The sequence below is a fragment of the Perca flavescens genome, chromosome 4 (genome assembly GCF_004354835.1).
Source record: "Perca flavescens isolate YP-PL-M2 chromosome 4, PFLA_1.0, whole genome shotgun sequence".
Lineage (NCBI taxonomy): Eukaryota > Metazoa > Chordata > Actinopteri > Perciformes > Percidae > Perca > Perca flavescens.
In genome coordinates this window covers 35,132,665-35,157,455 of record NC_041334.1, presented here as the reverse complement: position 1 = coordinate 35,157,455, position 24,791 = coordinate 35,132,665, and the positions used below count along the sequence as shown (strand labels likewise).

The following is a 24,791-nucleotide window of genomic DNA, read 5'->3' as shown; positions in this document are numbered from 1 at the left end:
GGAGTTGTTATGTGACATATGGATTGTGGTAATGTGTTCATGTTCTTCTCATTGCTTCTGTAGCTTGTAGCCACTATAATCAATATTTTCTACATCACAATTGTGTGTTATGCGAAAGGTGTCGCTTGGAGTGACAAACCCACAGATAATTATCACCCAACTGCAGTTTCCCTCAGGTCCACCGAGTGTTTCAGCATCTTTCAGCTCATTATAGTCTGGATTTTTTTGGCCAACAGTCATCGGTGTTTTCAGACTTCACACACACCTACTGTAGGAGTCCAATGAGTGAAAATATTCATCATAAAAGTAGCCCAATTATTTTATTTCCATTTAGGAAAGGGGTTTTGTAAAGTACACCTCTGTTATTTTGTGTTTTATTAGCATAAATTAGGTGAACCCAAACCACGGTTACAATAATAAAACATGATCTTCACCAATTGTTTTTGAATAATATTAGATAACATTATGGTCAGAAAGACTTACTATGAATGTGTTTACAGCTTGTTTCCGTGGCCCTAAAATTAGGTAATGCAGGTTTAAATGTCATAGGTCTGCTACTGCATCACCTCCATAAACCAGTACTAGACTTCGATCTGATCAGGCGATTTTAAACTGATTTTGAAGATTTTAAAATGTGCTCATATGGGTAACATTTTGTCAGAGTTGACATATATTTAATTTTTTAATTACCACTCCAATAATGGCAACTTTCCTTTACATATCAGTTTTAAATGAAGACATTGATAAGAACAACTTTTGGGCTGTCATGATATGAAAACTCCCTTATTTCACTTATTTAAGGAAAAGGGCTACAGAAAGTCATCAACTGCAGACTTGATGATTTGAGTAGGCCTGTAACCATTTTTTACTATTTTTTACATAATTGCAGTTTCTTTGTTTAACCGCAATTAATTGCTAACATAAGGTCAAGGTATGACTGTTGATGGTAGTTGTTGATTTTTGTTTAGATATGCCAAATTGTAATTATATAAGTGATTATTGGTCAGACTGTTGAGCTAAAGCTATGCTAGTTGTTGGAACTTGACGCTACACACGTTCACAGCAACAAAAATGACAAGAAGGATACAAAATGTTTTATGATAATAAAGAGGCGTTGTTTACGTTATAGGCTGTGTACCTGTCCTATTACATTATCTCGGTCAGGGAACAGCAATATTTAACCAAAAGATGTATTCTGGAAATCATTCAAAACTTGAATATGTTTAAAAAAAATAATGAATAAATAAATGTTTTTTAAAATTTGACTGAAAGAGACTATTATATTGTTAATCACAATTATTTCGGAGGCAATTAATTGCACAGCAAAGCAAAGCTCTATATTTGAGTCCTTCATTAATATGCTCTTACATTTCTGCAAGGTCTGTGGCTCACTATGTAAAACAGCCATGGGCATATTAGATTACCAACATTTAGAACTGAATAATTACCAATTAAAAAGGAGAAACCAATGAGGTTTTTCATAACCTGGCATCCTACTTTTTTTTTTTTTTTTTTTTAAAATAGCCTTAAACTGATAGATTTTCCAACGTTTTGCACTTAAAAACATCATGATACTATTAAAACTTCAGTATCGGTGGCCGGGTTGCGTCAGTGGGTGGAGCCGGCGCACATATACTCAGAGTTTTATGCCTCGACGCAGAGGTCGAGGGTTCGAATCCGACCTGTGACGAATTCCTTCATGTCTCCCCCCCCCTCCCTCTCCCCTCTCTCACCTAGCTGTCCTGTCAAATATAGGCGGAAAAAAAAATAAACTTCAGTATTGAATGTGGATGAGTAGTATCCATTTTTTCCCCCTCTCTTCCGTGACAGCATACAGTGGTATACGACGATAGTAAATCACGTCTCCTGATGGGCGGCTCGGCTCAGAGCTGCCCGCCCTGTGGGTGTGTTTAAGGCAAATAGGCCTGTGCATCCACCTGCTAGCGCCCTGCCTCCCTCCAGTCAGGAGCGCCCAACTTTCCTGAGGAGCACACGCTGCGTGCCTGGACCTCTCCACACCACAGGGACTTTGTTACCAACTGCTTTTTCCCACGAGATGTTGATTGTGCTCGTGCGACAACATCTCCTCGTCTCGCGGTCTCGCATAAGATTGAACTAAAAAAACAAACATTTTCTCCTTCTTTATTTTTTTAACAGCCTTTTTTTTCTTCTTATTGTGCGCTGACAACTCCCGGGGCCAATAACCACGCAGGTACAGACTGCCCTCCTGAGCAGGGACTGTACCGGGATTTTCTATTATTATTGATTTCAACTTGGAGACGAAAGTGACCGATCTGTTGGAATTGGTTTGTTCAATGACTTGCAAGGTTGGACCTGAAGTTACATTCGGAAAGCTGTAACAATAAGGTAAGCCTTCTTGTGTTGCTTTGTGCTTATTATTTTGTATTTAACCTGCTTTATTATTAATGGTTAGAAAGAAAAAAGCTTACCTGTCTGCAGCTGCGCGCTTTTTTTTTTATTTAGTTGCAGCATATGCCTCTAATGAGTGTTTTGTGTTCTATAAACACCTGAACAGAAAAACCTAATCATAATTTTAATTTCCGACAAATCACAGCTTTAATTCTTACATGAATTATTACTAATATTTATTTAATTGCTATTTATTTTACCAAGCGCTCTAATACCACACCAGACTGTTTACAGTTCTGTCTGCCATGTGTAGCCAAGACTACCTTTTTTTTTTTTTTTGCATATATTTTGTATTCTTCATTGCTGAAGAATTTAGTGATTGCGATCAATTAATAAAGTTTGATATAGTTTCCATAGTCATATTTTCAGAAAGAGGCTTTTTATTTGTCTTATTGTTGGGAAATGTGACACATCAGCAGGGTTTTTGTCGTTTTTATTTTTTTATTTTCCACTGAATAATCCAGCAGGATTCATGAGAAGGGTTATGTTGCCACTGACAACTTGTGGTTATTAGCTTTTGTCTTTGACTACATGTAGAAGTTTAAAGGTTAAATTACATTTGTCCAACGTGTGGCAGTTAATAACTTGCAGACAAACAATGAAGAAGCTGAGAGCATCAGTGGATGTGATATCTTCTGTAGTGTGACGCTAACGTTTCCATAAAAGGTCATTTGGCAAACTTCAACTCATGTCTTTATTTTGTAACACAAAATGACTGAAGTGGAGCAGATATATTTATGTTTACAGCATAGTGTGAGTGGACTGTGTCTCTCGGTCTCCACTGTGTCATTTGGGAGCAGTGCCTTGTTTGATTTCATCTGCGTGTGTGAAGGACTCGGCCTCTGTCTCAGAATAAACAGCTGGATGGTTAACAAATTGTCAGTAAATAGCCGAGGTTTAAACAGCTGGCTTATGCTCATGAATCCACTTCAGCCAGCCAGTCTGAGGTCTCTGGCTCTGCTGACGTCTCCAAAGGTGGGTTTGGGATGGAGACCTGCTCCGAAGTGTCCCGTGTTTTTAGTCCAAACGTGGAGGGGAGAAGAGTTTTGTGTCCAACCACTGAGGTCAGGTTGTTTTGGGAAAAGAGTGTGTTGCAAAAAGTTTCATCCGTCCATTTAAAAATACAGACAAGTGGCAACATGGTAGAGATGATTAAATGATGGAGAATGCCCAAGGGCAAGAGGTGGCCTGTTAGACGAGTCTCTCTCTGAAGATTTGTGTGTGATGTGTGGATCATTGTGGTTGCTCCCAGGTGTCTATCATTCATTAACCCGGAGACTTTATTGATGACCACCACTGCATTGTTTGGAAGACTTGCTTAACTGTTCAAGTTAGCGTTTGAGCCCGTCATCATTTGTAACCCCTTTAGCAAGAAGTTAATATTTTATTAATCACAACTTTTTTTTGGTCTCTTTAGTAAGCGTGTGTACGTGATATAACCCGCTATTAGGTGAAGCTATAATTACAGAGCAGCACACACACACGTATGGTGTCATGAGTCATGGTGTCAGGAATGCGTTTTGGGTGCGTGGAAACGAGCAGAAGAAGAAGAAGAGCTTCTCTCGCTCGAGTCAGCGTGATCTTCCCATTTGTCACCAAGGCACACACTCCGAAAAACAAACATAATTCTTCCCAAATGGAAGTGTGTGCACATCTCTAAAAGCTTGGCGCGTCTCCATCAGGACTAATGAGTTAATGTGAAGCTCCCAGAGATCTGGGTGTAATCTCCACACCTCAGCGCTGCATCGCCCAAGACTCGCAGGGACGGGGCCCTCGGGAGCCGTTGATTTGACATGTCACATAAATCAATGAATGAAAACAGACTTATTGTGGAAGATATATTTTTGCAGCACAGAGTTGAGAACACATTTTCTCGTCTCACGTGTTTGTTTTTGTCCCTGCAGAGATTTATTTAAAACGCTCTTTGTGCCGCTGGAGGTTGGTCGACCATGCAGCTGGACGGTCTGTGGACGGTCCACGCCCTCCTGGCACTGTCCAGCTTGGCTCTCGGGAACCCAGTGAGCAACGAGCCACTGGCCGCGCCCCGCGTCTTCATCTCCTTCAAAGGTAGGAACCCGGACCTCATGCTTCACTCTTTTATTCCCACCTGCCTCTCATTCCTGGTTTGCAACTGGCGTTCGGACTCTCTCGAATTCGGTGCCGGTTTATTAAACTCTGCCATGTGTTTACTCATTGTATGACTGATGATTTGACAGTTGTGCAATTGAAGGGATTGTGGCTTTTTTTGCAGAGGAAGAACTTACAGCATCACCAGACTCTCATGTTACACCGCAGAGCAAACCGCAAACAAATCATGCTGTTCTAATGGGCTGCCCCTTCCTCAGACCTCCAGGCATTGTAATAACCACCAGATGCTTCCACTAGCTTATATTGTACAAACAATTAAAAACGCAAACAACACCATATGCACATATTGAAGATATAGTGTGTGTGTGTGTGTGTGTGTGTGTGTGTCTTGTTCGTACTCCTTTTGAAACAATATACATGATTATTGTTTTAGTTAATCAAATGCAGCGTCTTTATCTTCAATCATCTTCATTATGGAATCCCTAAATTGGAGCCACAAAAGAGAGACGGGATAATAAGGAGCATGTAATAACTCCGTGGCCATTATGTGATTATTCCCTGGTGAGGCAGTACTTTAGAGGTCTGTGTTTGTGCGTTCCAGCGGCCGTACAGATTAGGTGAGATGGGTTGCCGGGTTTTGAGGGGTGCAGAGTGAGAGAGGGTATTATCGAGAGCAAATTGCCAGGATCAGCCAAGCAGAGCGACGTCCCCGAGGCCTGTCCTGCTCGGAGATCAAGCCTTTGATTAGCATCCAGAGAAAAGCTGAGGGAGCGAGCAGCAGTGCCCCCGTTTGCTTTGCTTTCCATTTCCCAGCGCTCCCTAGTACAAGTTGACTTAATTAAGTGGACTGGCACAGTTCATTGTTGAAGGCGTTTTCCTGCTTTAATCAAGTAGGATTTACCACATCAGTGAACGCACATCCAGAGAGCTCAGCAGATGTTTTTTTTTTTTTTTTTTTCCAAATATCATTTTAGTCAGTTCTTTACACAAACGCTGGGTTGTTTTTTAAGAGAACTGTGTAAATAGTTGTTTATGCTATAGGATATTCTGTGAGCAGTCTCATTGGCTGCTTTTGTGTAGGTGCATCTTTGGATGGCTGAACTCAGTAGAAATATATTTGAAAGCAGTGGACTACAGGCACTGTTCTTTGGCTGACAAGCAAAGTGGAAAAAGCTTGGCTCTCCTGCTTACCTGTGTGTGTTTGCCTCTCCAGTCAATATGAATTTCACAGTCTACTGCCGCTGCCTCTCCCAAAGGAATGCACCCCCCTCTCCATTCAATATTAGGACTCTCTCTCCCTTAATTGCTTTTTGAGAGGCCCGTGTAGTCCTTACCTTGACAAGCAGGCTGCGCTTCCCCTGATGCATCGTGTTGTGTTAAGTTTTGCTTGAGCTGTTTGGGATTGCAGTTTGCCTCTGAGCAGCAACTTTAATGGAACACAGTTTGACGACAAATGTGGACAAAATGCAGTTTTTTTTAATGAGACTGAGGAAAAGAATGTGCTAATTATCGGTCCCCTGTTTATTATTATTGATCATTATGGCAGCGTGTCACACTGTGAAGAAAAACTTAAATTGCAGCTATAAAGCTGAATGTTTCTCTCAGCGTTGAACTAAACACAGGTTCCAAACTGATTAACTCGGTAGCTGAGGAGCGAGGTTCAGAACCATGACCTCCATCTGGGAGGCCCTCACTTCCCCATTAAAGCAGGCAGAGTAAATCATGGGACCTAATTGCTATGCTTTGGCTTCATGTAGCACGCACAGCTTTTATGACAGGGAGAACACCTTCTGTGGTATTGCTCAAAATATTCAGAAGCTATAAGGTGAAAAACAAATGCATCTACTTATACACATGTCAATAAGATTAGAGTCTGTAGAGTCTGAGGGATAAAACCTTGGAAGTAGACTTTGTTCAGGCTTATCACATTTGCTGTGCTAGTAAGCTGAGTTAGCAACAAGAAAGATGTCTGCCTCAGTTCAAACAGCAAATAAATGTAATGAATGTCAGATGAGAACTGAGTATTTTGTAGAATGAGGGAAAGAAAAAAGAAAGAAAATCCTCCGTAGATAATCAGTAGACATTAGTTGACACAAGAACGCTGTCGCCAGAAACCCCCAAGAGAGGAATCCTATCCAATAGTCGACCTGGAACTGCTGAGCCTCTACTAGTTTGAGGTAACACTCACCCAAAGTGACTCATGGCATGAAATGTAGGAATACTGTCATTTAGGTTAGTGTGTTTAATGTAAGGCTGCAACTATTGATTATTTTCATTATTGATTAATCTATCAATTATTCCTTTTGATTAATTGATTAACTGTTTTTGCCTACGAGAAGTCAGAAAACAGGGAGATAGGTCTGTTATTACGTCCCACAGCTCAAGGCAATATATTCAGATGGCTTTTTTTTTAATTCAACCATAAGTCCAATTGTCATGTATGACAAACAAAGTGGTTAATCGATCATCAAAATACGTTTCTGTCGTTGACTAATAGACTAATAGACTAATAGACTAATAGACTAATAGACTAATAGACTAGTCGTTGCAGTTGCAGGCAGCATTTTGTTATGAAACCACTCATTTTGTCAGTGAAATAAACACAATCTGATGCATTTGAGTGATTGATCAGTTCTATACTTTCTCTAGAGCCATGTAGGTGTTTAAATTAGAGAACTTGATTTTTCTTTGTGTACAGGAGTAGAGGTTTATGTAAAGCCGTCAAATTGCCGCCAAATCAGCCCATTTTTAAAGCTGTGAAATACTGAATTTACATGTGAAAGGATTGGGTGAGAGCATTGCCTCTCCCTGAGACTCCTAAGTCCTGCAAGTGCCTTTGTAGCGTAAACCATTAAGATGTCGACTGATTTATATGTGCAGTTTCTTTTATTCTCGCTTTTGTATCACACTGTGAGGTACAGGAAACACCACAATTTTGAATGGACGAAAGACTTTCAAGGGAGGTTTTGCAAAGAGTGTAACATTACTGCTGTTGGCCCCGATGCCTTCTATGACATATTCAAGTTCAGAAGAGAAGATCCAAATCTAAATCTCGCTTATGGCTCTGCTGTTTCAGGCCATACTGTATACCACACATGAACCTCTGCCTCATCTGGACTGCCACAACTTCATTCACTCACAAAACATCATTTTACTACAGTCCATACAAAGTCGAAGCAAATCCATGCTTTACATGCAATTGTTTACATGGAAGGGGTAACTGGCAACTAAAAGCCTTTAGTGCCATTCTAGAGATCTTTAAACAAGGGCTTTTCTCAGTCTGCTAAGATAAACAGACAGCAGGTAAACATTGGTTCAGAATAAACAGAGGCTCAGGGCCAAGAATCCCCACGATTGTACATTTTCACTTTGAAAAGCCATGCAGACATAATCTACAGCTGAGGGTGGAGCCATGACTTGTGCCACAAAGACCATGTGAGAATTACAGTAACATATCACCTTTTCTCAACGGATGCTTGGACAACTGCAGCAATGGAATTATGGCATGTCAGCACAAAGGAAAAGTTCTTTAAATACCATAACATTACAACGATTACACCGCGCTCCCCCCTCCTCCTACTGAGTACATACAAGGCCAAATCCACACAGATGACACCGAAATGGGGGCCAACTTTGCCACAATACACAAGCTCACCGCTGCCAGGGCAGGTGGCAGTGAAAGGAAGCGGCTCTGGTTCGTCATTATTCCAGATATTTATCATCTGCACGCCCTCCTGTGAAGGGCTAACAGCAGGCTCCTATTTTTACTCCTCAGCAAAGTCTTTAGTCTATATCGGGTGTGTGTGTGTGTGTGTGTGTGTGTGTGTGTGTGTGTGTGTGTGTGTGTGTGTGTGTGTCTGTGGGTCTGTGGGTGTGTGTGGGTGGCTTGGGTGGGTGGTGTGGCTGAGTTTGTTTGTGTGTGTGTGGGTGGCAGCATAGAAGGTAAGAAACTCCCCTTTGGGGTTAAATGCCAAGCATTCTCATTTCGGCCCTGGTTATGCAGTAGTTATGTTTTTTTTGTCATTTAATGGACATGAATAAAAGATGAGGATTAAATCTGACAATGTGAGCTAAAAAGCAGTTTAGGAGCGTATTCATACAGTGAGGTAGCTGTTTTGATAAGTCAACAGTTTGCTATCAGTTCATCTATGGGCTTGCCAAATTACTGCTGCCCTGTCACATATACTAGTAAATGTTTAAACTGTTATTACTGTTGTTCACACAATACGGTCCAGTGGTCGCTTTCTTCTTTGCGCTCCAGAGGTACACATTAGTGGTCAGAATTATTTCACGCTGTTATCAGTGCTGACCTGATTGGCTATGACATCATGTATTTAAAAAAAAGCTGGAACTGGAGTGTTTATTTAACATTGACTGTTTGAATGAACAACTATAATGTGGTTTCTATGGGAAATTTGCATCCAGGCCCCTTTTTACTGTTTTATGAAGTAAATGCAATGTGACTTGTATATTTGCTCAAGGTGATCATCACTAATAACTTCCTGCTTAGCCGCGGTCTAATTTGCAGGATACCTCAAGCATATTGGCACACGTTCGCCCTAATTGTAATATCGCAGTATTGTCGAAACCACAGGCAGAAGCCACAAAACCACTGGCCCAGTAGTCTGGCACCACTGCTGTGATCTCTATTTACTGTTTGTGAGGTCTTATTTCATATATCCGCACAGCAGCAAAGTAATGACTGACAAAGCATTGACAACCACTATAACTTTGGCCATGTCCCAGACCTCAGCTTCTCTCCACAGCAGCTAAGCTAGGTTATATTTAGTGTAAAACTCTCTTCTCCCTCAGCAGGCCCACAGCAGTCATTTGTAGCACCGTGGTTAACCATTGAACACAGTCGGCAGGGTGGTGACGGTGGTTTAAGTGCAAACGCAGCTTGGTCCGGCACAACTTGCACTCTGCTGTGATCCAGCTGTCGAGAGTGTCACTTTATTGTTAGGTCCTGGTTGGCTTGAAGCCATCCTTAACTGTGTAAAACATTTGAAATGTGATTGAGTGGGTGTAGAGAAGAAGTGTGTGTTGAAGCAAAAGGAGACTGTAGTGTGGGGTCTAGTCTGAGCCCAGTGTTCAAGAAGCAGGGGTAATCCTTCACTGTGGTGCACATAACTTAAGAATTGCCATCCCTTCTGCCTAATGTGTGAGCTCTCTAACCTTTGGAGTGGAATTTGTGTTACATTTACATATAAATCCATACATCACTGTGGAACAATACAAATAAAATGCATGGCACATATGCCTTTACTTGTTTAGTAGTTCGAGATTAAAACCTAAATTCATGTCTGAAATTAATGTATGTTTCCTTGACAAAGCTAAAGTCCGAGCATATAGCTGTATATCTCGAACTTTAATGGCTCTCTACATTGCTTTTCAATCAAAGTCATGCAACAATCGGGAAAAAATTAAACGTGATTGCTGACCAGCTGCAGTCCTCGTCCAAACTCGGGGCATGGATGATCATCTAGTCAGAGGTAATCGTTAAACGACTATGTCCAATAGTCCCAGGTTGACAGGACAGGAATGAGGGATCGATTATCTATCGGCCTGTGAGCTCCTGTTACATAAACTAGGTCTCCTATTTGGTGGATGACTGATAGGACCATGATTGCATTTTCTTTCCAGACCAGTTGGTACATTGTTTGCATTGGAATGCAATGAAGATGATAGTGACATCTGAGGGAAAAATAACATCAATGCACTTTGGTGATTGGTCACATTTAAAGCGTGATATCAGTGAATTTCTAAAAATGTATTTGTATTTCAATGTGAGCTTCAAACAGTTTTGACTCAAATTCTGCAGTTATTGCTTTTAAAGCAAACCTCCACTCTTTGCTTGTCTATCATTTTGGCATGTTTTAAACATGATTTAAAGTACTGTTGTGTGTGCAATGCATGATCGCATTTTAATATGGCACAAATTTGTCTCTATAAAGCTTTGCAGTTAACCTAAACTATTAAATCTGTCAGTCCTATAGAAGGCAGCACTGCTGCTTTTCTCACCCCTCTCCATGTCAGGTGTATGTGTGGGACAGACGTGTTATATTCCACAAAAAAGATGAGTATGTTAGCACCTTTCAGCACATTGAACCTGAATCCACCAGTAATTTCGTGTACGTCTCTGATGGTGCTAGCTTCCCTCTGCAAATAAAATCGCGGTCACAGTGTCATCTCATAGCTATGTCAGCCAACCATTAGTGCTGTCTGCGCCTCCCACCCAGCGCTGATGGAATATCTGTTTTATTCTCTCCTTCCCATGGTTGTTAAATGCACACAACCCTTTCTTTATGATGGCCGATGAATCAAGTCATTGTACTTGAGTGTTATAGAATATCGCCACTTGGCACCTTGCTCTACTTGATTCTTATGCCATATGGTCGCAAGGTTGTAAAGTGTATCGCAGGCAGTTTGGGTGGTCCTAATGTTTACAGTATTAGTGTTTGTCTCTTGATTCCCCAAAATCTGGCCAATGGGTGCTGGATATATTGTATGTGTGCAGGTGCAGAAGTGTTAGCAGGTAACAAAGCTCTTTTGCATCTCCAGGGGATTATTGCGGGCATGGGACTCTGAAGGTGACAGAGTGCCGACTAAATATAGTCTAACTCATCTTTGAACGCTCGGTTTCCTGCTGCAGTTCTGTCTGTCTTCCCTCTCCTACTCATTTCTCTTCCTCTGGCATGGGAACGGCAGTAAATGCACGGGGCCCAGGGTGTTTGGGATTCCTAGCGTGAAAGCACTGCTCTCTTTTAGCATCTGCAGAAAGAGAGATATGTTGTGTTGTGAGCATGGTGTTCTCTCTTTGGTCAGGGTTTCACCTGTGGAACAGCCTCCTGAGTCAGGTTACGGGCTCTGTCAGTGCCTGGCCTCCAGTGAAACCAAGGCCGTCTTTCGAAAAAGACGACCCAGTGTTGTCTGCCCGTCTTGTCTTTCACGGGCATGTTGTTGCATCTGTTGCTGCCCCCCTTCAAAAAAAAAGAGAGAAAAACTCTCCACACCAGACTAGAAAATACCAACCAAATTGTCCAGATACTGTGAATCACTTTCTGCCCACCAGTCCAGCATCTCCTTCCATATGTTTTTATTTTTATTTTTATATAACTACAATTGTACTTTTTTCCTGCTTTACTATAATAGACCAAAACTACAGAATTAGAACATGTATGCCGTTTCTGTCTATGCAGAATGTAGGCAAACATGTTGGAGCTGTAAGTGATTCCACATGGCCGAACGAAGGAATAGGAAAAGATATTCCCTGTAATCACAAAAACTGCCGGGGCAAAGGTTTTACTCTCACTGTGGTAGCTGGAGACCGTGCCAGTCGCATCATGGGAGCCCTGTCGGGCGTGATTAAACTTTATGAGTCTTTTCAGTGATGTGGAGAAAACTGTCATCCACCGTCTTTTGTTATTATACTAGCCCTTTGTACAGGAAACTGTTAACAGCGACTTGGTATCTAGTACACCTGCCAAGCTTCAAGGTTGGTCTTTTTTCTACGTGGCATAATTAAGACTTCCTGTGGGATTTTGTTTCTTTTCTCACCTGTGAAAACAGGGCATTAGTGGAGACTGGATAAACAGGTTGAGGACTCAGACTGGCTTTGTCTCTGTACCGCCGCTGGGGCTGAACACTGTATATTCTTAGCGCTAGTGTTTCTCTTGTGGCAGATTAAGGTGTCAGGTAGAATAATGGTCCAGGCGGATTAGATGCGTTCGTGGATCCAGCTCCAACCTGCGCCCAGGGTTTACGCTTTAGAATGTGATCTACTGTGAACATGGTGAACTAGCAGAAAAGAAGTGAAGGAGTCAGTAGAGGGGAAAAAGGAATTCAGTTGCCACATAGGTAAACAACTCTTGATTGAGCCCCTATACTCGGAAGTGCTGGACACAGGGGAGACGTGACCGCCATTGTCCGCCATTTAGCTACTCACAGAGAAATTGTGTATCAGCAGACAAGGAAATGCACTTAATATTTGGTGCATGAAAAATGCAGATGGTATTCAAGTTTTAGTCATTTCTGTTTCTGTCTGGGCTTCAGCACTTCCTTCGTAGCCACCCCTTCAAAGTAATCCCTTTAGCCCCTGTACAACTCGACCAGAACAAGGCAAACTACCTGGTCTTCCACCCCTGCAGATTCTCCCAGTATCACCTCCCTCCCTCCACTCGCTCCACTGGCTGAACGTACTTTGCTCGTATCATATTCAAAGCCCAGTGCTGGCATTCCAGCCTTTGAAGGGATCTGCACCCCCGTACTTCCAGGCCTGTGGCTCCAGCCCTAGACAACACACCGCCTACTCCCTGCTCTGTGTTAAAGTACAAGAAGGCGCATGGTTCGCTCTTTGCTACAAAAAGCCAAGTCATCGCTTGTTCACTCTTGTTTCTTCCTTCCGGCTCCCGAATGGTTAGCACTCTGATCTGAACAGCAAAGTCATTCCCTTTCTGCAGTTGTAGGCTTAGAAGTCATCTCCTCGAGAAGTACCTCACATCAGCCTTGTTTATCTGAATCATATCTGTGCTAGTTGCTCTGAAAAAAATGTCTTACTCTGTTCTTAGGTCTGATTTTATTAATTCGTTATCACGCATCACACTTTTTTCTTACACGGCATGTGTGTGTGTGTGTGTGTGTGTGTGTGTGTGTGTGTGTGTGTGTGTGTGTGTGTTGTGTGTGTGTGTGTGGGAGGGGGGCATGACCCTGACTACACAGGTCAAGGGCACTGCCCCCCCCCTCTGATCTACAACCTCAACATCATTTCTCACCATCTGTCAGTGGGGGATTGAGTTTCAGATGTGTTTCGCTGCATCAGAGGCAGGCCCACTCATGTGACCTCTCTTCTTTGAGGTCTACAGTAAATACACCATGACTGAGTTAGTGAACTGTAGCTTAACCTCAGACTAAGGCAGAAAATAATATTGTGTTAATTTACAGGTCGCACACAAATGATAGTGATGGCAATGCATTTAGCAAGTCCAGCTAAATGTGGTCCAGGACAATCAGTTTGTTCTGCACTTGAAATATTGCATATATTCATGGACTTTACATTAGCCCCTGCAAACCTGACGTAGTCACAATGAGTTAGTTTTCAGTTTCCAACAACTTTCTTCTTTTTTCTTCACTTGAAATAATAAGTCTTATTATTCATCATCTTGGTGGAATTGGATGATTTGGTGATGTCATTATTTCGAGTTCTCTGGCCCTTAATCTTTGTTTTATGATAATGTTAAAAAATGTTGCAAAAATACTGATTACCAAGGTTATGTAAGCATGCCAATCATGGTGATGCAATTTGAAAGAAAACAGCAGAGTATGTTAAAAAAAAAAGGATGCAAGAATAGAAGCCATGCATCTCCAACATGTTCTGCATGTATGATTTGTCAGTATTATACAAATCAGTAGTTAACCTGTGCCGATTAGGTTGGGTTATGTGTCAGATCAAAAGGTGAAACAGAGACTGATTGGAGCCAGACTTGGCTACAAGTCTATAGCTATTACTTGGCTATTACAAGTTCAGATCATTTAAATCTATAAAATTCCCATTAGGCCACTAGACTTATCAACAAGGCACCGAACCCACACTGACACTCCCCACACTCCACCTCTGGCTCTACATGCCACTGTACTTATCATATCTTCTTATTTTTAATACATACTGTGTATATATATTTATACTTATATTGTTTTTACTCTAATACTTAATTTTCTTGTCCCCTTTTCTCACCTTCTCATCTGGTCAATGATGAGGTCATATACTATTCCGCTTTTGTAAGGGGAAATAAGGCTGTTTGGAAGACACACTGAAGAGTTTAGCCCATAAGAGGACTCAGGCATATTACAATGCATGCACTTTGATGCCTTTGTAGTGGCATGGTTTTGAAATGCTGATTTGGAGATTTCCCTATTGCTGCCTCCTGCCTGTTGGTGGAGTAGGTGTTAATTGCAATGTGTGGGGATGGACTCTCATTTACATGCATTCAGGCCGGGCCGGGGGCCAGCGGTGAACCCCCCAAAGGCGTTTTTTTGTCAACGACCCATCCTTTCAGGCCCCCTCCTGCCGCGGTGCCTCCTCTTGATCGGTGAAGGAGTGAAGAAGAGGAACCCTGGCTTGCAATTCCCCTTGTTGATGTTGTTGTTTGGCGTCGCCCACACACTCTTCCCCCTGTGAAGGTCCTATAGCTGCAAGGGTGTTTGTGTAGGTTTGCCTCTTGTTCACAGAAGTCCGTTCACATTCCGGGAGACCTAGGCGTGGGTGTCAAAACTCATTTTTGTCAATGAATGCGGCGCACAGCATCCCGCTGGCCTTTCTCTGTGCTGCCTATAGATTTCTCAGTCCAGGTCCAAGGAGTACCACTGTGGAGCCGCAAAGGGAGGACAGCGGTTTAGAATTGAGGTGAAAAATGAGGTCCTCGGATGGAGGGAAAATGAAAGTCAAGAGGAGCAGAGAGGGGATTATTTACATCCTCCTCTCCAGCCTGGCATGCTGCCAAACCAGTAGTAGTGGGTGATGTGTTGCAATATGAAAGCACAAGGATTACGAGTATTAGAGGTAATGTTTGTGAAACTATTTGGTAATGCCATTGTTCAATCACTAACCCCTCCCGTCTGTGATTCTCTGATCTCCCTGCTTGTCTAAGCGGGATGTACATGCTCTTGAGCTCTGCGAATCCTCTCATTGTTTTGTAAATCTTAAGATGAGAACGGGTGGTGTAACTATGTGCGCTAAGTCCCTGTTTGACTTATTAACTCAGTTGCTTGTTTTGCTTAGGCCTTCAATAGAGGGTTAATGAACACTTTATTGCCACTTCACTGTGTGGATCTTAGTGGAGGTATTTAATTTCCCCCCAGGGACGTCCTGTGGCGTTTCCCAGAGTTTCGGAGCAGCCTACTTTGCATTTCCTTTCTGCGAGAAGACAAACGGGCCAAGAGTCCAAGATGAACAGCTCTGAGAGAGGGAGGGTGAGAGAGAGAGAAAATGGGACAGACAGAGGAAGAGAAGCAGGCAGAGCGCAGGCTAGGATTTCACTCCTACTTCTTTCCCTCCAAGCTCTGAATCAGTCCAAAGTCTCTCTCATGGGCTGCAGCGTGGATCGGGTTTTACCCCCTCTCCCACCTTCACAGTTTTGACATGCTTATGTTTTATCATCCCTTTTGGAAATAGAAGACAGGCATCAAGTGTGCTTGCTGAGGAATGGAGTTGCAGAAAGTGTAGAAGATTTTTTTACAGGGTAAAAAGTCCTGTCAGTAATTGTAAACTGTTGGACGCGTCCGTATTCTGTCACTTAACTGGAGTTCAGCTCCACCGGTGTGTAATCAGGCAGCCATCCATACATTTGTCACCACTGTGGTTGTATTCCTGCCGCCTTCAATTCTCTTCACCTCAGGTAATGACTGACATCATCAACCACCTTTGCAGCGTTTCCCCTTTTCTGCTCATAACTCTGTCAGACGAAGCTCAGTATGCAGCTCAACTGTGACGAGTGTTTACTATTTTAAAGAATGTAATTAAGCCAGTTAAACTTCCCTTTTTCCGTCATAGTGCACGACCAGACTGGGGTTCCAGGGGGGGGTCCCAGTGCCCACCTTTGTCACGTGTTGGACCCAGTGGTGAACGATGGCTTTTTAATGGAGGCCTCCCTGCAGAAAAAAAGGCCCTAGCTAGTGAAACCAACCTGAGGGAATATTTAAAAGACTGGCAAAAGAGCAGTAACCAATGAGCAGCTCTTCCTGTTTTCTTAAACGTGGAAGCAGCGTTGAGTAGAGGTAATTGATCGTAACTAATTAGCGGTGGAGAGATAAATGATGGTTAGGTGAGATGCAGCCCTTTTAATGACACGCTGTGGGGATGGAATGCACTGTGGAGTTGACTCTTCTGTGAGCCTGTTGAGGCTGCCAGCCCACGGTAAAGCTCTGTCATGTGTTTGTGTTTGTGAGTTAATCTCCAAGGCACCTTAGGCCTTGTTGGCTGCGCTGGAGCATGTGGAAATAAATCAAGTGACTTTTTCCGACATTACTTTTGAGCTGTTTTTGAGCAACGATTAGTTTTCGAAATAAAGTATTGCATTCGAAATAAGAATTACTGCTCGAGTTTCTGTTTTGCTCTTAGGAACATGGCAGGTGCTTACAGTTTAAAATTCGGACACTTGTTGTACCATAAATCAGACGTAACTCTATGATGACTCCATTTATTGTGATATGCATGGTTGGAAGGGAAAAACAGGAGTGTCTTCTGGCTGGAGCAAAAGCACAAGAAAGCCCACTGAAATTAAATCAACAAGGGAGCATAAACCGTGGCTTTAAAAAAAAAAATGATGTGCTGTTTGAGTTTTACCTTGTCAAAACACGGCAGGAAGAAAACCTCTAATATAATCCAAGATCCAAGTTGTGTCAAGTTCTAAAATAACTTGCAGACACCAGAATCGCTGATAGATGCAGCGATGATGACTCTTCTCGCAGCTACGGCCGACCTCTGCCTGTTCACCTTTCTTAGATTAGCACGTCCTCAGTTCTCTCTCTTAGCAACATGCTTCCGCTGCTTGGCGATGGTTGTCTCTTGAGATGTCAAGAAAATTCACTTTCATGCGTTAACCAGAAGGGGAAGCTCTGAAAAGAGCTGTCATGACCCGGGACAATCACCGACACACCTGATAGTTTACCTGTCAAAGGGTTTCCTCTCGTTTTTAATTCTCCTTTTTATTTATTGTGATTGATGCTTTCATGTGATATTAAGTGTGTGTTGATAAGCCTGCGGACATTATCATTCTTTTGTCAGTGGTTTGTGTGTCTCACGTAAGGTGAATAATCTCCTACATAGCAATCCCATCTGATTAAATGCTATTTCCACAGGAGATGACAGATACAACACTATGCCAGTGTACCATTAGGTCTTTATTCTCTCTAATGTGGCACACAATACATTTAATCAGACATTAGGATTGGCAAGAGATGAATGTTATGAAGGGAAGTGCTACTGTTAAATGCTCCATTTCAGTGGAACTTGAAGCTGCAGCCTCGGTTCAGACTTCATCCTTCACATGCTTGTTAGGAAATAAAAAGCCTTGAGGTTGATTGTGATAAATATCATCTGGAAAGCGAGTCCTTTCCAGCAATGCATCATTGTTAACCTCACTGGGCTCTGGAGTGAGCAGATATTTATGACTTATCTCTCTCCTTCATGTCAGAAAAACTACTTTGAAAAACTGCTGCTATCAAAGCTGTATGTATTATCTTATGATGTCGAGTAATAATGGCCACAGCATGTAGAAATGTATTTTTAATTCATTGTCTGCATAATAATACAAAAAAGAGTGTTTGCCAGATCTTTGCTTTTTATGGTGCAGAGCAGCTCAACCACATTATATTGCTGCCAAACCATCCGTTCATCCAACCACTTTACTGCTGACCATAGGCCAAACTATAATGCAGAATGTATAATGTGTTTGTCATGCTGTACCTGTCAGACATTTACCAACATCAGTGTGTATAGAGAGAGTTAATTGAGTTAGTTGGCAGTTGAGAGTTAGGAACTTACTTCTGAATAGCAACCTTTTTATCACAATTCCCATCTCAAAGTCTGTTTGTATATATTTTGTCCAGAAGTTGGAGGTTTTATAAAAGTAAAACTGAGCATTATCTTAACTGTCATTTTTTTTCAGCAAATCTCAAGACTGTGCTAAATATATTTTCATTCAGAAATGAATAAAAAGATGCTTGGAAGTAGACAAAATGATGATCTAAAAAAGGAAAACCTAATAAACTGTTGTGTGTTTTGGGAAAGAAAAAAAAGGTTGGCAGTTATCTAACACATACATAATTGGTAGTAAACGGGCTAAACTATGCAAGTGATGCACACCAATTATTCTCCCATTGTTCCCAGTGGTGATTATACAGCAGATAATCAGACATTATTGCCAAATATTTTCTTTGCAGTGAACTCTCTCTGGCTGAGATACAAGCCATACTTCTCTGAGGAATAGTCGACGTTCTCAAGATAAACTTGCCTGGGGAAGCAGATTACGCTCTCCCCACACAGAGGTTCCAGAAGAGCTCTGTTTTGACTTGCCTCGCTTAATTGCTGTGTCAATTAAAATGTTTTTTCAGAAACATCATGTGGGCAGGGCAGGGGCCAGGAGGATCGCAAGAGGCTCTGTCTTGTTCACAGCTGTGGATTGCCTGCAGTGTTGATGGAGAGAGGGAGAGAGGGGGAGAAAGTGAGGTTGGGCTGCTGGGGTGAGCAGCCAAACGCAAGCTTTAGGTGTGTTTTCCTGTCCAAATCAGATTAACATATTCTGACATAGCAGTAACTGAGAGGCACCTTTATCAAGATGTAAATGAGAGTGACATAAAGCTTAGCTGAAAGTGCTGTTGATTTTCGGGAGTGTAGATAAAGAGATGATGGACTTTTTTTGGAAAATGTCAGAGATGGAGACATTTCTAGCAAATTGATAATGAAATGAAATGATGAAGCCACTTATACACTGTCACCTCTACAATCTTACTTTAAGCATGCTTTATTCAAAATTATGGGAAATGATGTGAAAGTTATGCATCAGTGGGGCCAATGATAACATGCCATATTAAATGCGTACACATTGGAGCTGAGTTTTGTTCTGTTTGGCAAAGTGTAAAACATCTATCAGTGTGGTCTTTTGGGACAAGAAGGACCCGACCCATGATGGGTTTCATACCAAATTGAGGGTTAATTGCCGAGTGCTGCAGGGCCAGAAAACCCACTGTGAGAACGAGGCAGTTCCCTCCACAGTGAGGTTTGCTGGATCTTTGGTACTTAAAAGAGCCTAAAGCTGGATTTAGATGTGTTTGTAAGGTTGCTGTAGCCATAGCTACACCATAGGCTACACCGTGGTTGAAGTGTGCCTCTTAAAAATGTGACTACATGCTCAGACCGTAGTTTTGAGTTTTCAAAAGCCTCCATTATCTTTTCCTTTTCAGCAACACTCATGCAGGAAAGCCATCTTCTCCGCTGGCCTTCTGCGATGATATAATTCTGCGAACCAGCATGATATTCTCATATCGTCGCTGTCGGGTGAAAACCTTGTATGTGCAAAACTGTTGTTTTTCAGTAAATGATAAAAAAGGCTAATTTGAAAATATTTTATTGAGCTATTTACCTCAGACGAAGTCAGACGAAATCGCCTCGTCACTGTTTAAGTATTTGTAAAACCTACAGACTGGTCACAAGATAAAGGGTGACCAATAGCATTGATTTATTAAAAAAAAAAATTTAATAACGAAATATGGCGATACGAGGTTTCTGCCCAACAGCGATGATATTTTCGGTAATGAAACAAGGCAGACCCTCCCACCATCGCTTGTATCAAAAAGTGAATGAAAGAATGCAAAAACAGTTTCAGGAATATAATTAAAGCATGATACAGTCGAGGTGCAGGGTCGTCCTCCAGAAAAGTTGAACCCGGTTCACCTTCGCCGCAACACATTGCACCATCATCCAGCTACACACTGCGTTGGCATGGTAAATACGTACAAGCACACATTCCTGGAATATTCTTTACCATTAACCTCATTATAGCTAAGAAGCAGGATAATATGAACGCCACAGTGGTGGATAACTTCCCACAGAGATTCTTCTTGTAATATAAACCAGTGTGCAGTGGTTTGGCGACTAATAAGCCTTCAAACTCATGGATTGATCACTCAAAGTCAACTTCCTTGATGATAAATATATTTTTTTACCTTTATGTAACCTGGAAAAATCTCATTGAGATTAAACATCTCTTTTCCAAGAGTGTCCTGGTCAAGACAGGCAGCAGTACAACCACACACACACACATAAATACACAAAAACATAAAGAATATAATTATTTTTCTCCAAACTTGTAGTAACACGCCCTCACCAACACAACCCCTTGTGTTTTTTTCTTTTAACACCATGCTGTTATTGGTCTAAACACCCACTAAGGACTTAGCTCCAAAGATGAGCCCTCAAGGTCCGACAAAAGTACAACTTTGCCTCAAACTGGGATGAAGCAGAGATAACTGCAATTATCTCAGTTACACTTTTCTCTCGCTGAAAAAACTTTTTTCTGGGATGCCTCCTCCCCGCTTGTTTCTTGTCTTTACCATCTAGGAATTCACTCTGAACAAAAGCTGTATTTTAGCCACTTTGCAATCTATACTTCCGACCTCTCCCGTAGCTCATTACTTGCTGCCAGAACTGCTCAAGAGGAGGGCTGCAGGGTCACAGAGTAAGATATCCTGCCTGTCAGTCAGTGTCAGGGCTGTCAGGTGTACCTCGCTGTTGCAGATTTAAACCCAAGTGGGGGAGAAGGACTAGTCATTAAAATCTCGCAGGGAGGCCGAGTTTTGATTTTTGCCAAAGCTCAGTATATTTCCACAGCTGTCAAGCTGTCTTTATGTCTGCTGCCATGTGTGGATGTCACCGCAGGCACGACTGAGTCGAGAGAGACAGCTTTCCTCTGAGTTAATGAGGATGGGTGGGTGGGGGGGACAAAGATGAGGAGTTGTGGGTGAGATGTGATCTGTTTTCTTTATGTAGACCCAGTGCTGCCCCCGGGTGATATGGGATCAATATTGTGACCAGTGGATGGCTATAGAGAAATTTGATTAAATTAAGATTTTCTACACCACAGGATTTAAAGTTTTTTTTTCAGTGCAGTGACCCTTGAGTGAAACACACCCATCATATAGTCTACATTGTTTGTGTGTTCTGTGACTCTGTGTCTACCTGTAATCTTAGTCGCACGGGACATTAAGGAACGCAGACAGGGACATGTAGTACAGGGAAACCTTTTTGAGGTTCTTTTTAAGACTTTTCATCTACTTTTCTCCTCCCGTCTACCCTCTCCTCCCCTCCCACTTACTGTGTTCTGCTGTCATGCCAGCCTCAAAGGTTATAAATGACTGTGGATTTGGGAGCCTTTCATGGGTTTTTGTAGAGGACTCCCTTTGTAAACTTCAAATGTTTGGGGTCAAAGCAAGGCTATACACCCAGAAGAATTATGGATGTGTGAAGTGTGAATTTGTTATTGGAATGATAAAAGGAAGTCTTAGAGGGATAGTATATCATACCACTTCAAAAAACAACAACAGAATGGTTGTTAGAGGGAGTGTGGATCCGTCAAATGTGGAAAGCAAGTGTTCAAAAAAGATTCATACAGGTTGTTTTTTTTCCCACCTGGTTGTAGTGCAACACTACTGGAAAGCGGGAGCGCTGACCTCTAAGTGCACTCAGTCTCTCGGAGAGATTGCAGCCTGTGACAGACCATGATGCCGCCCCATTAGCTGAGATAAGGCAGGCAGGGATTGAGAAGCTCAGATCAATGAGTCATTATGGGGAGTGCAGAGCTGTGGCCACAAACGCTGCCAGAGCAGGATGCTTATAGTTGTGGCTTAGCGGCAACGCGGCCAAGCAATTCCTTTAGCCGCTTCCCACCAGCCTGTAGTGAGGCCATCCTGGAAGAAAAAGCCAGCAGGATTTTCTCCGGATTAACGGTTGATTTCATGTCGAATGTGCTATCCAGGAATCATGAGACAGGGCATCAACCTTTTCAACTGACATATTTCAGATTGCCAGAGCAGCCATTAGGTTTCTCACCTGACACGGTTTACTTTAATTCTCATTTATTGATTCTGCTTTTCTGTGGAATGCAGTACATGTTCGGCTTGGCTCTTTTCTTTGTACCGTGGTCTCAGGTGTTCTTTTCTGTGAAAAAATGATTTATCTTATTGAAAAGAAAACTGGATGACAAAAGATACATAAAAGCTGTTTCTTTTTAGCTGCATTTCCAGCATTATTATGGTATCTTAACCTATAAAAATATTGGCCAAAATACAGAAATAATAAATGGTTGTAATAAATGCATGATCCTTTAATTTTTATACAGTTCCGTTATCAAGCTCTTCCTCTGGTGCAATCTGTGGTAGAGACAAGCTTTTCATAACAGGTAGGGCATGGCTGACCTCTCATAATGGCTCTGACAATTTGTTTAGTGCTTATAATGAATAGAAAATGTAGGATGCACCCAAGAGAGTGGACAATGGCCACTTGTTGGCGGTCATCACGCGTGACCAACGTTATCCTTACACGCTGGTCTATTAGATGTAGGAAACACATGAAGTGTGTGTCTTTATTTTAAAAATGTGTTTGGTGCAATTGAATGGGTTGTGTGCTGAGACGCCTCCTTCATCCCATCCTCATGCATAGGCTGCCCATTTAAAATCTTCCCTGAGGCTTAGTGCTCCCTTAATAGCCACTCCTCTGTGTTACTCTCTGACTACATTTTGGCTGATATTGATCAAACTTGAAAGAGGAGCCCCTAAGTGAATGTGTAAAAAGTCCTGGTAATCAATGATTGACAGTTGATGTTTCGCTCATCAAGGTCACTTTGCCAATTTCAGCCCGTAGAAGAGCTGCAGGGCAATCAAGTGACAAGTGAGAAAGAGGGTTAGTTTTGTCTCTTCAGATTTTGCTGTACCAGAGGGAGGTCGAACTGAGAGAACGACTTTCAATCACAGTAGTACTTCAGCTCCAAGAGCAGGACAGAGCACAGCTGAAAGGAGAAACGGGGAAAATCAATCTTCGTGCCACTACCGTATTTGCGCCCGGCTAGATGTAACACTGCTAGGATAATGCTTTTTTCAGTCCGCCATTACAGCTACAGTTTATTGAACTGAGACACAACCACTGTGCTGTTTTTGTGCATTTAAGAATGAGTAAATCACATTTTGGAGTGTGTTATTCTTATCCCTTTGATTCCTGTAATATATACACATTGTTGAAAAGAAGATGCATAGCCCTGTAGTTAGAGCTCAGCAGAGGCAACCTGTGGAGTGGCATTTAGCCCCAAAAAGTTAGTACACATTTCTGTTTAATCAGGTTGCACCTCAAGTCAATTAAATACATTTTGACAAGCACATTTCCTCTTAATGTGTTTAAAGGTCCCGCCTACTGTATTCGGATTAGTTCTGTTGGACTGAGAATGTGAGAAAACAGGATAAGCCTCCCCTGATTTAGAAAGCATATTGCCTGTGTTGGGGAATCAATGAAGTGTTTATGGTGGGGTTTAAAGAGGCCATGCTGAGGGGCTTTAAAGGAAAAGAACGAGGATGCTTTGGCTGTGTGTCTTTTTTTTCTCTCCGAGGGCTGAGGTTTTGGTCAAAATTGCCAAAGCAAACACCTCCGTATTCCCCCACAGACGAACCAATACCAACCTTTCGCACGCTTCTTGCTTTCTGTACCTTCCATCAAGGTTTACCTCATTTCTGCTTAGTTTGCGTGCTGATTTTGCATGTGTAGAGGAGCTGGACACTTTCAACTTGTATCCTTTACAGTGCTGTTGCATCTCATGCTTACATTGCATCTCCAGCTGCCGCCTGTCCAAACAATCACGAGTCACACTTGTTGTGTGCACGCTATGCATATTATCTGTACGTGTGTGTGAGAGAGGCCGAGGGATGAGGTCCACACACACACATCTCTCTCTCACCCACTCTGTCTGCTTCTCTCTCTATCCATCTCCTGCAGTTATCGGGCTGAGTGTATCACCCTGTTAGCTGCAGGGAGATTACCAGTGACAAACTGGGAAAGCTAAATCGGCTTGGTAAACTCACTGACCCTGCAAACCACCCCCCCCCCCCCCACCACCACCACTATCTCCTTAACGCAACCTTACATGGACATAGAGAGTGGTCTGCCAAAATAACAGTCTTAACACAGATAACACTTGGAGGAACTCCCGAGGTGAAGACTGAATTTAAATGATGAATGCCCAAAAAATCCGGCTGATGTAATGCACTCGTATTGTGCAAATTACTTTGTTGAATAGAGGAAATGAAATTCAAAAACTATTGTCACAAATGATGGTTAGGGTTGTGGACCATAGGTAATAACATTTAAATGTTCCTTAACTCTGGATTATACTTTTAACGTTTTTATATCAACCATAATAGAAGCACGAAAAAGACCCAGAAACATAAATTGGTCGAGCGATGACAACCTCAACCAGCAGATTGATTCCTCACGTCTTAAGGGAGCCTATTATCTCGTTCTGACTCTGAAAGAGGATAAGTGTGCAGAGCCTTGGAAGGCCCTTTAAAACGACCGTGGTTTACGAACAGCAGGCTTACAGCGGAGAGATGGAATCAGTGACTTTTGCTCTTCACTCTGTTGTAACCTCTGAATCGGGCTGCAGAACCGTGCTGGTTCAGAAGCGCTGAGGGAAGGATTATGCCTCAACGGAGCTAGTTTGCACGATGTGCCGGAAATCAAA

At 42.2% G+C, this 24,791-nt stretch overlaps 1 protein-coding gene across 4 annotated transcripts in view; it reads left to right on the top strand.

Moving 5' to 3' along the window:
- The first annotated feature begins 1,977 nt into the window (after positions 1–1,977).
- The window catches only part of sema3fb (sema domain, immunoglobulin domain (Ig), short basic domain, secreted, (semaphorin) 3Fb), a 59,592-nt gene continuing 36,778 nt past the window's right edge, over positions 1,978–24,791 (top strand). For all 4 annotated transcript variants that reach the window (XM_028576282.1, XM_028576281.1, XM_028576280.1 and 1 more), the window contains exons 1-2: positions 1,978–2,367; positions 4,335–4,497. In XM_028576282.1, the coding sequence (XP_028432083.1) occupies positions 4,380–4,497 (118 nt within the window). In that variant the 5' untranslated portion in view covers positions 1,978–2,367; positions 4,335–4,379. The remainder of the gene's footprint in view (positions 2,368–4,334; positions 4,498–24,791) is intronic.